The sequence below is a fragment of the Pseudochaenichthys georgianus genome, chromosome 12, assembly GCF_902827115.2.
Source record: "Pseudochaenichthys georgianus chromosome 12, fPseGeo1.2, whole genome shotgun sequence".
NCBI classification, from domain to species: Eukaryota; Metazoa; Chordata; class Actinopteri; order Perciformes; family Channichthyidae; genus Pseudochaenichthys; species Pseudochaenichthys georgianus.
In genome coordinates this window covers 19,525,329-19,538,642 of record NC_047514.1, presented here as the reverse complement: position 1 = coordinate 19,538,642, position 13,314 = coordinate 19,525,329, and the positions used below count along the sequence as shown (strand labels likewise).

Here is a 13,314-nt window from a genome sequence, read left to right as displayed (position 1 = left end):
GGGCATTGTTTCTGATAGCAACGTTTCTGATAGGGACGTGGGTCCACATTTCGGACATTACGTCATATCGGACCAAATCTGGATCAGCTCCGTTGTACCCCCGTTTTTAGAGATTTGGGTACGGAGGAAAAGAGAGAGGGACACTTTGGGAGTTCCCCGACACACCGGGGACACATATTTATGTATAAAAGACATCAAAAAGTGCATTTTGCATGATAGGTAGACTTTTTGTTTCTTACAGCTTTTTGAATTAACGCATGTTTTGATGGTTATATTCTGTGACTCTGACCTGCTCTTCTGAACGAGGTCCTCTGACTCGGGCCTGAGCGCCGCCGCCGTGCAGGAGGAGGTCTGTTCCTCGTGAGGTGGACATCCAAAAAGTTCTCCCTCTCTATCCAGTCCAGCCCCGGCAAAAGACTGTAAACAAATAACATAAAAAAACATCACACCACTGACAATGTTAACACCACCATGCCTGAACCAGATTAATAAACGTCCTCGAATCCCTAACCTTTCATTGATTTGAGTGGTTGGCCGCTCGGGACATTGTACCGTCTCCGGCCCATCTGGAGACGGGGTGTCGGGAGCCCCCTCCAGTCTGGATGACTCCGTCTGTTGCTCCTCTGTCAGCGGGTGCTCAAGCATCCAGCTGGCCAACACCTCGATGGTTTGAGAGTCCAAGTCACCTGCTACATCTGGCGGGCACATGGAAGTTACACCGTCAGAGTTCAAATGGAAAAGGAGGATCAGAGAGTGTTGCATTGCTGATTCGTGTTTGACATCGCCACCAGATGATCATGCTTCCGTGTGCTGTCTGAGGTCACACTGCCACATCTGTTCTGATGATAGTGTGTGAAAAGTGGAAGTGTGTGAAAATGTGTGAAATAGTAAGAGGGAAGACCTCCAATTTAAATAATGAGTTTGTGATAAAACAGGGGATACTAACATTAATGCAATGTATTTTGGCATATGTTTACCTGTAAATAACACGTACTGATATATGCTGTGTGTGAGCCAATAATCTGAAGCTTTACAAAATGGTCGAACCATATACTTAGAAATCTGTGTCCAACACTTTTTGGGGAACCTTCATTTGAACTTTTTCCAATGAGAAATAGTTAAAATCTGGTAAATATCTGACAAACTACAGTCTTCAAGGAGTTATAACCGATTTCAGGCATAAAATCATATTAATAAATTGACTCCCACCCTGAATAACAGCATCATATGAATCCTCAAACTAATACTTTTGTGTATCTTAGAAATACTCTTTTTTTATTGAAGAACTTCACTTTTCTAACCAAATACTTCAAAAAGGCATGAGCACACAGACAGATGTTTAAAATAGAAAGCATATGAGGCAAATCATGTGTGATGTCAGACTCTCCACCAAGCAGTACCTGCTGCCTCCAGGGCCCAGTAGATATGTCTCATAGAGAATCCCATTTCTAGCAACCGACTGGTGACAAACATTTGTGTCCGTTCTGGTGGTTGAGAAGAAAAGGAAAAGTACACAAAAAACAGAAAAGAAAAAACAAGCCCACAAGCTGAATTTTTAAACGCGTAGACTGTAGTGAAATGTGTCAGAATAATAAAAAATGATTATCATCACAATTGGTTTTAATTTCCCCTCCCTTAATTTACTTTCCGCTTATTAGTTTTACAAACTACAAAAAGCACAATAAAAATGACAAACAACTGATGATGAAAAAAATGGTGCCATTCAAGCATGTGAGGGCAAATCAGTGTCAATCATGCATTAGCATTTGATTATGAAAATATCAATCAAGCAAAACACATGCTGAACATATGTGACCATGCAAGAGACAGAAAGTAAATATAAATCTACTCCTTTCAATTTTTCAAATCATATTAGTAGCATGTTTGATTATGAAGCCAGCATGGGGAAAAAGTGTGTTAAAATGAACTGACCGGCAGGACTGCAACGATTAGCAGAGCTATTCTCTTTAACACTGTATGTCGTTTGTCACTCATTATAAATTGGGAGAGATATTTCAATCAGACTTTTTTCTTGTGTCTTTTGTGTATGTATTGATGTCTGACAGCTTTTCCCCCATTAAAGGTCTCTGCACTTGTCCTTACCCAGGCTGCTTCGGGCCTGTGTGCTGCAGGGACCTGGTTCCATGAAGCTAGTCTGCTGCTCTGTGAAGGCATCACAAGAAGCAGAGCTGGCCAGGCTGAAGCAGGGGTGCAGCGCGGGGGGGGCGCTAACCAGGCCCGTAAGCGTGGGGAACCGAGTTAAGACCATGTGCCTAGAGGGAGTGAAGATACAGCATATACATGGTATAATAAAATATAAAATAACACAGTTCAAGTGGTGCTAAACTGCCAGTGTTCAGTCGGGACCCAACATTTGAAATATAAGAGAATCTGAAGGAATAAGGAACAACGTCTCGGAAGCAACGATGTTTCCTTCCGATGTAGCGCATCTGAAGGAATAAGGAGAGCTTTTTTAAGCAGATTATTTTACTCGGATGTGCGTAAAAACACAATAAACCAAAGCATGTATCCCTATATCATCATTTGTTTCAATATTAACATCATGATCAAGCCAGGTATTTGTTGTCGTGGTGTCAACTGATATTCAAAAGGTAAAATATGTGAGATGAGAGCTTTTGGCAAAGAGGTCGGTCCTTTTTGTCGAAAAAACTCATATTTAAATGTTGTGTTTGATTGTATAGGAGAAAGGAGGCTGCTTTGTTTCCTTTATACAAGCAGGAACAATACAAACACTATGGTTAGGAGAGCAACAAGCAGGCAGAGCTGCAGCTGAGGTTAAAGGCAGAACAGGCACAATCCTCACTCTCTGTTTTCAAATACATCCTAACTCACCCATTCCCTGGACTTCAGAAAAGCTGCTGCTGCCAAAAGATACACGTCTGTAGCAGTCAGTAACAACATCAGCACTGAAGATAACTGTAGTTTGCATCTTTCTGAGAATGCACTGATTGAAGCATTTAGTATGAATTACCCGTCCAACAGTCACATCCAATGAAATCATTCATGAACTTGTTTTATACTCACTGGAGGAGGCTGATGGGAAAGAAAGGGTTGAAATTATCGAGGCCATCTCCCTGCAGGTTAGTTGGCAGAGAGGATGCCAGGTCAGTGTTAGAGGAAGAGGCAGAGGCTCTGTTTGATTGGCCGAAGATGGCAGTGCCTTCTGAACCTGCGCTGTACAGGGACAGAGAGCTGGTGGACTTGGAAATGGGCTGAGAGGACGAGTGGTGGCCAGATTCTGCAAGAACCAAGAGAAAGGAAAATCACACCCAGTACTTATTATTGTACTACGTAACTCTGCAACTCTGACTACTTTTAAATCCAGGCTGAAGACTTTTCTTTTTGTCGCTGCTTTTATTTGAACTATTCATATCTTAAACTGCACTGTAACTTTTATCCATGTACTTTTTCTTGTAATGTTTAATTGAACTATTTATATTTTAGACTGCACTGTAACTTTTATCCATGTATTTTTTTCTTAATGTTTATTTGATTAGCTTTTCTTTTTTAATGCTTAATGTCTTTTTTTGTAAAGCACTTTGAATTGCCTTGCGTTGAAAAGTGCTATATAAATAAACTTGCCTTGCGTCTTTTTTTTTGCCTGAATAAAATAAAACTGCTTTTAAGTCATCAGTCCAACTCCCTCGTCCTTTAGGACAAGACTGAGGTGTGAATATTGATTTTTGATTCATATATGTCATAGCATTCCAACATTTTACATACAAACTAGAGCTGCACAACTATTTCAGATGTTTCTCACTTATCCTATAAGATAAGTGGATGTTTTTACTTCTTCTTATTGTCTTATTTCAAACGGAATATCTTTAGGTCGTCTCCTGTTACTCAGTAAAAAAAATGAATGAGAGAGACACTTTTGCAAATTTGCAACGTCAGGTTCTCAGAAATGGTGGTAGGGATTGTTCCTACAGATTCTTTCAGACAAAACTCAAAATTGGGGAAATAATCTACGGATGTTTTTAGTAAAAGCTCTAATGCTAAATATTATTAAATAGTCAAGTACGGCTAAGCCACGCCTCCATCATAATTCTTAATTCCTTCAAACTCAAGATCAAACTTCAAAGACTGACATAACTCAAGTCAGGTTAAGTCAATATTAGCAACATAGCTTTATATATATATATTATATAGTAATCCTAGATCACAAATTGTCTAAAGGGGCCTGGAAACCAAGTTTAAAGTCATCAGATCTGCAACACAACATGACTTACAAACATCACTACTAAAGTATGTTCTTTAAATCTAGATACCTTTGTGTTCTTTGTTCTCCTGCAGTCTGTTCAGGGCTCCTTTGTAGATCATGACCTGAGCCCTCTCCAGGTCGACCAGAGACACGCTCTGTTTGATGGGGCAGGGTCTGACCGCCCACTTCACCATGCTCTGCACCACATACTGCAGCACTGACCTCAGCTCAGCACTCTCATCCCATTGTTTGCTGCTGGTCTTGGCCTGGTCTGGGTTTGTGCCGGAGAGGGGACTCGTTGGGGAGTCGGGAGGGTCGTGCTTTGGCACTAGGAGCAAATCTGAGAGCTTCTCACAACTAAAAATGACAGTCAGGGATTTTAAAGCTCCTATGAGAAGGTATGAGACTCTGACGGCTCTCAGTTCATGTGCAAAGACATCCAATTTGGAGGTTTGGGGAGGTTGGGTCGACTCCTTTTGGTCAGCCATCTTTGTGGCATCTTTGGTTGTGGACGATGATGGGAAGGCGTCTGTCTCGGCACTGCTCTGCGCCGCACCATCTTTCATGTTCTCCTCAGAGTATTTCCTTTTAGGATTGGAGGTCGGATGAGTCCCCACCCATCCCTGCTCCTCCAGCAGCCCCATCAAATAAATCAGGTCTAACAACACCTTGGGTTTGAGGCCTCTGAGCGGGGTGACGTCGCAGCAGGATACGTCACAGGGCTCCAGCGAGATGATCGGCGTGTCGCTGGGTGACCAAGAATTCATGGAGCTTAGTTATTGAGAAGGATGAGAAGAACCCACAGATACAGCATGGAGTGACGACGGGACGGATTCAACAGGGGTTAATGGATTAAGAATGAAGAGGAAGAAGGAAGAAGAAAGTAAGATCAGGGGGGAAATGATAAAATAAACTAAGATGTTAGACAGATTACAGGGGACGGAAAATAAACACAAAATTGAACAGTAATCAACATGCTGAAAGGACCGAGACAGGAAAGATATAAGAGTTGTTACATGGAAAGCAATGAGAATCATCTTTAAGGAAAGATATGCAAAGAGATTCCATCAATAGGTGAACATGTTCATATATGTGTAATACCTGACAGAGAGGTCTGCCTCCTCCCACTGCAGCTTGGCCAGGGGGCTTCCTTCCTTCAGGACCCCCAGCAGAATGGCCCTGCGCCCGCTGGGCTTGTGCAGGCAGAGACCTCCAGCCCGGAGACCGCTGTCCACCCCCCCGATCAGAGCCAGTACGGGCCACACCTCTGTGCAGAGAGCAGCCAGCTTGGCCTCGGACAAGGAGCGACGCTGAGACAACAACTCCTCCGTGTCCTCAGCTCCCTCCCTCTCTCTGTCACTCTCGTCCTTATCAAAGTGTGTGGGGCCAACGCCTGTGGGAGAACGTTTAAACAGTGACAAAAGACAAAGGGTAATAATTGATAACCATGAATAAAATATGCTTCGTAAGGATATAATACCTTTAGCAAAACATGTACCGAAACAAACAGACAGTTTTGAACACTGCACGACACTGCAGCTACATTTTGATCGACAGGGATGCTAACTTTATTTTAGCTTCACATGATTGAAAGATAATGTGATAAAGGGTACTATATTGAGATGGAGAGGCCTGGTCTAATCTTTACAGGGGAGTAATATGAGTGACAAGACAGCTGATTCAATTCTGTTGAAGGGTTAATGTACCGTACAGGAAATATTAAAATGACCATGTATTAGTACATTTTCATATGTTCTAGGTTTACACAGTGAGCAGTTAAATAAGTAAAGCCTGGGGATTTAGGTCAACAATGAGTGTGGCTGCACAACCCAAAGCAACTATTAACTTAGCATTAGCAGTATCAGAATACACCTATGAAGGTTAGTTAGCTGGTCAGGTATCTGTTATGGCATCAATTATGTTTGCACTACAAATGCAACCTGTTTATTCACCCCATTTGAAATGAGATATAAAGGTCTATGCCTTTATGTGACCACTGCAGGAACTGACTGACCTGGATTGCAGCTTCCCAGTTCGTCGTCTTTCAGCAGGGGGCCGATGAGCTCCAGGTGGGTGTGGATGTACTGGTTGATGTGCGAGGCCCACTGGTCACAGCGATGGAGTCGGCGGAGGAGCTGCAGAGTGGACTCCAGCAGCACCGTGGTGCGAGGGCTGCAGAGGGGCTCCCCGGGGAGGAGGTTACTGGGCATGCCCCGCATCTGGAGGTCCCGCAGTGCCACCTGGGAGAGATACAGAAGCGAAAAAGAATGTCTTGAAATAAAATGTACTGTATGTTAAGTTTTAAGAAATGTAGCAAAGAAAGACCATTTTAAATTTGCTTTATACATTTCTCAAATATATACTAATTGTTCTTATTTCCTTACATTCACTGTACATGTGGATTCTGTCCATCTATTCTCCTCTTTAATTTAAGGTTCATAGTTACATTCACCTTTACCAAAGATATTCAATATCTAATCATATTTGACGGTATTTGTATACCTACACAGGATTTGAATAGGTAGAACAAGAGTGCCACTATGTAGTAAGTGCCTTTAGTAGGTACAATAAATCCATTACCTTTTCTCCAGGATTACTGCTGTAGAACAACACACAGGGGTACAGTTCAGAGGCCACCACACCTTCAAATGCCAACTTTGGGTCCTAGTAAAAAAAAACACAGACACGCAGAAATTGCAGTAAAGTCCAATTGAGTAAAAGCCCTGCACGCTAACTTTGAATGTGTTTTCTGACCTTGTCATTCTTAGCAAATGATATAGTGTGAGCCTCCATGTCCAGGATGCAGGTGATGGTGTCCCCCTGGGTGAAGGAGGGAAGTGTTCGGACCAGCTCCCCCCCGTGGTACAGGTTGCCGCTATAGGCACGGTACAGCCACATGTCAGTAGTAGTGTGATGGTTGTGATCTTTGACTGGCCAACAAGAAACACCCACACATGTGCCCTCATTGCCTCGGTTCTCTTTGGTGATGTGGAACTGAGAGGAGGAGAGTTTGGTATATATATATATAAGGTTATTTTTAAAGCATATTTCTCTGGTAAAATCTGGGCAACAACCAATAAAGAAAGATTAACTTGGATTAATGTAATTGTTTTCTTTCATGTTGTCCTTACCTTCCAAATGAAGCAACCAGATGTGATGGCAGTGGTTGCCAGGCCGTACCCCTTCCCTCCTGAGCCATGAGAGAGGATGTTCCCGCTCTCCAAAGAACAGCAGATTAGCTTGTGAGGGTCAAATGAAAAATCTCCAATGGGAATACATTCATCATAGCTGCCAGGATTCTGCAAAACACAAGTTGGAAAAAGGTAATGGTCAAAGATTTATAAAAACAAGCAATACTTTTACTAACCGACTACATAATAAGTGCTTAGCAACATTTTGAAATATGAATTATCATATGATGCCATTGACTTTTGTTTCATTGTTATGTTATTGTCCTCTCCCATATCTCCTCCTGCCCCCACCAGGGAGAACAGGCCCATCTGCTCCTCAGGTAGTCCTGCTGTTAATAATGTACATACTGCCAGGAGTGAATTTCACTTTTTCCCTGAGCAAAGCATTTTCTAAGTCTTGGATACATGCATTCGGGAAAGCTGAAATTTGTTAAAATGCAGTGCACACTAATCTTGGGCCAGTAAGTCATGTATGGCACTTAAATAGTGTTAAAAATATATCATGAAAGCCGGATTCAGGGCCACAGGCCATAAGACTATTAAACACCTGAGCTCTGTTAAGTGCCTCCATAAACATTCATCTGTTTCCATCTACTTATTTATTTATCTATACTGTACAGTACATCATATTCCATTGACGTGTACATAGACTCTTCTTGCACTATTTCTATTTTATTTGTATTTACTTGCACATCTTGCAACATTGTCTTGCACTATTTGTATTGTTTTTATCTTTTTTATGTCCTATATATATTCATGTTGCTTTGTTTGAGGAGCCTTGGACTTTTCATTGCCATATCTACACTGTAGCTACTGTGCAAATGATAATAAAGATACAATTGGACTGCAAGTACATTTTTTGTTACACTGTAACACACTGACATTATACTGCTATGTAAGAGGTATAACAGTGTTGATATAAGTGAATCCAGAAGACTTTCTACAACTGCTGTATTACCCCCTTGTCTTTTTCAGCGGTCTCCTCGTGGTGCTTCTCAGCTAGTGGTTCCTTCCACATATAAACAGACACAAGCTGAAAGAGTTGTTTAACAATCTACAAGAAAAAACAGAGAAAAGGGAAACAAAATGTAAGTCTTCATTATCCCATTCACAATTTCAAACTCACATACATTGAATGCAGGATTGTCTCCTATATTGGCATGTTGCATTGACATTTTTACATCATACCTGTTGAATTTGAACAGGCTCAGAACAGGCAGGTAAAAGTCTTTCTAAAACATGGAAGGCCAAAAGCTTAGTGCGGAGGTTCTGGAAGCACGGAGCACCTGAAAACAGGACAGAGGAGGTGAACACGGAGTAAAACCAAAGTAAAATGCACTCAAATATAAAAATATCAGTGCTGTTTTTTTTATTTTAAAGTTCCTTACCTGAGGAGCACTTGTGTGAAATGATAGACATGAGTGGATCAATCCATTTGACAAAAGTAGATAGTCTTTTCATTACTCTTAAAGACAGTACACGCCTCAAAAACACCAAGAAGTCTGCAAGCTGAGATTCAACCACTTTGCTGCTTTCCACCCCTAAAACAACAAACAAAGAAGGAAAGGTATGTACTGTAAGGATGCATTTCATTGTGCTCTTTGTAAAAAAGAATATTTCAGTGAAGTTTTAAATTGTTAAATGTGAAATACCAATAGGATGTGCACTCTTGCTGCTGGAATCGTTTTTCTCAGCCGTTCCTCTCTCTGCCATCTGCTGCTGGTGGAAAGTAGACAGGATATTCTGGAGCTGCTCACACATCACTTCCATTAGAGCAACGGATACATCCATAGGCAGCATTTCCTCACAGGAGCTGAGGACACAGGACAATTCGTTAGGAAAAATAACCTCTTAAGAGTACTTTCACTTCCTAATGAATCCAATAGTTCTCACCTTGCAGCCACAGTCAATATCTGAAGCAGGCGAGCACAGGCTAGTCTAACAGAGCCACTTAGCAGCATGGATCCAGATTTAGTGGCTGCAAACCAGCCCTGGTTCATCACTGCACAGCTGTTGTTGGTCAGCATGGAGAGGATTTCAAGAATGCCGCATTTAATGACCAGCACCAGGTCCACTGGTTGGTAGGAGAAGTTCAGTGCAAACATCGTGGCTAGGAGAAGGTGCTGGCAGGAGCCTGGGTATGAAGAGACAACATCTTAACTGCTTGAAAAATCTACTAAAACTGTGCATAAAAAGAAGTTCAAATCCAACCGTAATGTGTCAATATGAGAAACAATAATGAACAAACCTGGATGTTCTCTCTCCAACAGGGCCCTCTGTTTGAGGACACGCACCACCTGCTGGTAGAAGGTGTGCGCTGCAGATTGTAGCTCCCTTTGCGTTGTCAAAGAAGCTGAATTCGTACCAGACTGCAGAGCGGATTGGAGAGTAATTCATGCAACAGAATGTTAATATAGAACAAACAAATCCAATGAGTACAACACTCAGTGATTCTAGTCTCTCCATCTGGCTTGAATTAAATACTCATCTACACAAACATTGTGATAGCACTATTACTAGATGTACCATGTAATGCTGCGTCTCATAATTAGCTCCAGAGTGAGAGCCGATGATTTGTGTTCCCAAAGAGAAACATCCAGAGAGGAACTGGAGCTGCACAGAATACAGCAGAGCGGGAAACCCACTGCTCTTCTCCTCCATCTTAGACAGGAAGGAGGACATCTGACACAAGGCCTCCAGACGCAACTGATCACAACAAAGGGGAAATTAAAGGAGGGTTAACAACTTTCAAAGCATTTTCTTTCACTCATTTCAACCTATATTGAGCTTATGGTGGCTGATTATGTATAGATAATGTTTCCCTGGTGTCAACATGTCGACATTATTATGTGCCCAGAGAATTCACCATTATTTTGCTGCAAATTAAAAATGTGTTTATAGGGAAGCACCTCTGACTTGAAAATAGACATCATTTAGTTGTGCAAACATGTGTTTCTGAAAAAAAACTATTGTCCCTTGATCTGCCATGACATGAATTGACTTCTAATAAGGACAAACAAACAGATTTGTTATAATATAAACACAAAGCTGCAGCTGTTAAGTAGTGTTGTCATTCCTCAGCAATAATAAGGCCTGTCTCTCTCCTCCCGTTCCTGTCTAAAACACTTGAACGCGCTGTCTTTAAACAACTCTCCTGCTATCTCCATCAGAACAACCTTCTGGATCCGCACCAGTCTGGTTTCAAGGCAGGTCACTCCACAGAAACTGCTCTCCTTGCTGTCTCTGAGGAACTGCACACGGCTAAAGCAGCCTCCCTCTCCTCTGTCATCATCCTTCTGGACCTGTCTGCTGCATTCGACACAGTGAACCATCAGATCCTCCTATGCACTCTCCAAGAATTTGGAGTTTCAGGCACTGCACTTTCCTTCCTCACTTCATACCTCAAAGACCGTACCTACAGGGTAACTTGGAGAGGGTCCGAGTCCGACCCTTGTCAATTAACTACAGGAGTCCCTCAGGGCTCTGTTCTTGGTCCCCTCCTCTTCTCCTTGTACACAAACTCGCTCGGATCTGTCATTAGCCCGCATGGTTTTTCATACCACTGCTACGCTGACGATACCCAATTAATTCTGTCCTTTCCCCGCTCAGAGACCCAGGTCGTCGCACGCATCTCTGCTTGTCTAGCTGACATCTCTCAGTGGATGTCTGCTCATCACCTCAAGCACAACCTTGACAAGACTGAACTGCTTTTCCTTCCGGGAAAAGATTGTCCCACTCTTGACCTGACAATCAACATCGGCACCTCTGTTGTTTCCCCGACCCAGACTGCAAGGAATCTGGGTGTGACCCTAGATAACAAACTGTCCTTCACTGCAAACATCGCTGCTACAACCCGCTGCTGCAGATACACGCTTTACTGCGAGGGGGACCCAAGGTCCCATCAACAAAAACACGTCGGTTTGCTATCCTGGCTTCAAAATGGTGGAATGAGCTCCCCTTTGAAATCAGGACAGCAGAAAGCTTACACATCTTCCGGCGCAGACTGAAAACCCATCTCTTACTAACAAAGCACTTATATACTAATAAAGGACTGGCTTATCTATAGCCAGTTGAGTAGCACTTGAAATGTTTTTGCTCTATGAAACCTGATGTACTTATATGATTCTGTTTTGTTCAAGTTTGTATCTTGTTGGTCGAATGCACTTATTGTAAGTCGCTTTGGATAAAAGCGTCAGCTAAATGCAATGTAATGTAATGTAATAATTGACTGTATGCTTGTAATACCATATCAAATAAATCAAATCTCATTACCTCCGCCCTCTGTTGCTGCTGCAGTATGGCAAAAGTAATGGATTTGGGATCGGCTTGACCACAAGTCTGTCCAGCCGGCAATGTAGGTGAGGAGGGGGACATGTGGATGAGGCTTCCACAGACAAAGTGGAACACCTGGTTGAGAATAGGCAGAGTGTTGCTGCCATAGTGGGTTGAGGTGGTGGGGCTAATGCACTGCCGCAGGCGATCCCAGGCATCTTTCATGACACCCAGAGAACACAGAGGTAATCCTGGAAGAGATAAAAGATGAAAAAAGGTTAGTTTTTGTACACCTCGTAATTTATTCAGTGTCAATTCTGTTTTTAAAAAGATACTTGGTTGATCCCTGACAAGAAATATCAAAATAACAAGTTGGGCGCAGAGCAGGACATTTTATAATAAGAGACTAATTCTAAAATGTTTCTTAACTCTGGAAATAATGCAGATTTGACATGCCAAAATCTTTGGTGAGAGAACTCCAACATCATTACACAATATGGAAGTTGGATATTTTGGGTGACATGCTTATTGTTGCAAAACCTTAGCCGTTTCTCCTTTGTTTCAGTCCTTATTCTAATCTAAGAAAACAAGTTGCAGCTGAAAAGATATCATAATAACATTGCTCAAGTAAAAATGTTTTATAATGTGCAAAACAAGTACAGAAAGCAGAGTCTCCCTCCATCAAAGCTAATTAAATATGTATTACAAAAAGAATATCACATAAGTAAAACTAAAACGAGAATCCAAACCTAAAATAGTGGAAATTAAAATGATGTATACAATAAAAAATATATCGTTATTTTCCTCCTCCAGGAAACTGTTCCTTTAATACATGACAGTATGGTATGACGTACCTTTTAAACATATTCCACCTACCCATTTTATTCTTTGAAGATCCCAATGAGTTTTTGGATTGGTCAGACTAAGTAAGACAAAGACAATACATTAGCACTGATGAAGAGGTGTGGGGCAAACTGTAGGAACAGAACAAGGCTTACCTGTTTCCGGCCTTCAGCAGCCATCTTTAGGAGTTCTGTTGTTGATTTCCTGAAATGACGGGAACAGTTAGTGCAGAAACAGCTCATACGAGAAACTAAGAACATATGCTGCCTAATATAAACTCTACCTTGCTCCAGGGTTTATAGTCTGACTCTCTCTTTCACTGGGCTCCGCACAGGCAGGCCTGAGCCCGAGCAGCAGGAAGAGGCAGCGGGACACCACCAGATGGCAGGCGTCAGGGAATCCCAAGCTCTCCTCAGATTCCCTCTGCTTCTCCCACTGCTGCTTGGGATCCAGCTCCCTCTCCGGGCTGACGGGGCTCTCCATGCTGCTGGGGAGGGTGGAGGTGCCGAAGGACTCGTACACCGTCACGTTCTGCTGTACCTGCATGGCTTCCCGGGTGGCCATGAACGATTCTAGGACTTCTGCAGAGACAGGGAAGATGCATTAGAATCAGATGTGTTGTTATTAAGATGATGAGTTGTGTGTATGTCGAGGGAATGTAATTATCCCTGTCAGGGTCTGTCTGCCTTGAGCAATTAAGATTAAGTTAAATAATGGGCAAATATTTTTAAAATGTCATTCTTTTCATTGACATTCAAATATCTAAATTAACATTTGAATGCTGCG

At 42.2% G+C, this 13,314-nt stretch overlaps 1 protein-coding gene across 6 annotated transcripts in view; it reads right to left on the bottom strand.

Annotated features, from left to right (window-relative positions):
- LOC117456480 (probable E3 ubiquitin-protein ligase HERC1) overlaps window positions 1–13,314 on the bottom strand; it is a 45,921-nt gene that overhangs the window by 18,005 nt on the left and 14,602 nt on the right. For 4 of the 6 annotated variants that reach the window (XM_034096383.1, XM_034096385.1, XM_034096386.1 and 1 more), the window contains exons 24-45: window positions 12,812–13,109; window positions 12,684–12,732; window positions 12,562–12,607; window positions 11,686–11,936; window positions 9,940–10,119; window positions 9,662–9,782; window positions 9,307–9,547; window positions 9,066–9,226; window positions 8,802–8,954; window positions 8,602–8,699; window positions 8,372–8,467; window positions 7,354–7,521; window positions 6,977–7,216; window positions 6,803–6,886; window positions 6,237–6,462; window positions 5,324–5,615; window positions 4,290–4,993; window positions 3,046–3,259; window positions 2,104–2,273; window positions 1,401–1,484; window positions 512–695; window positions 290–417 (exon numbers count right to left, since the gene is read on the bottom strand). In XM_034096383.1, the coding sequence (XP_033952274.1) occupies window positions 290–417; window positions 512–695; window positions 1,401–1,484; window positions 2,104–2,273; window positions 3,046–3,259; window positions 4,290–4,993; window positions 5,324–5,615; window positions 6,237–6,462; window positions 6,803–6,886; window positions 6,977–7,216; window positions 7,354–7,521; window positions 8,372–8,467; window positions 8,602–8,699; window positions 8,802–8,954; window positions 9,066–9,226; window positions 9,307–9,547; window positions 9,662–9,782; window positions 9,940–10,119; window positions 11,686–11,936; window positions 12,562–12,607; window positions 12,684–12,732; window positions 12,812–13,109 (4,188 nt within the window). Of the gene's footprint in view, window positions 1–289; window positions 418–511; window positions 696–1,400; window positions 1,485–2,103; window positions 2,274–2,853; window positions 2,880–3,045; window positions 3,260–4,289; window positions 4,994–5,323; window positions 5,616–6,236; window positions 6,463–6,802; window positions 6,887–6,976; window positions 7,217–7,353; window positions 7,522–8,371; window positions 8,468–8,601; window positions 8,700–8,801; window positions 8,955–9,065; window positions 9,227–9,306; window positions 9,548–9,661; window positions 9,783–9,939; window positions 10,120–11,685; window positions 11,937–12,561; window positions 12,608–12,683; window positions 12,733–12,811; window positions 13,110–13,314 lie in introns of all 6 variants that reach the window. The other 2 variants (XM_034096388.1, XM_034096387.1) reach the window with 2 other exon arrangements.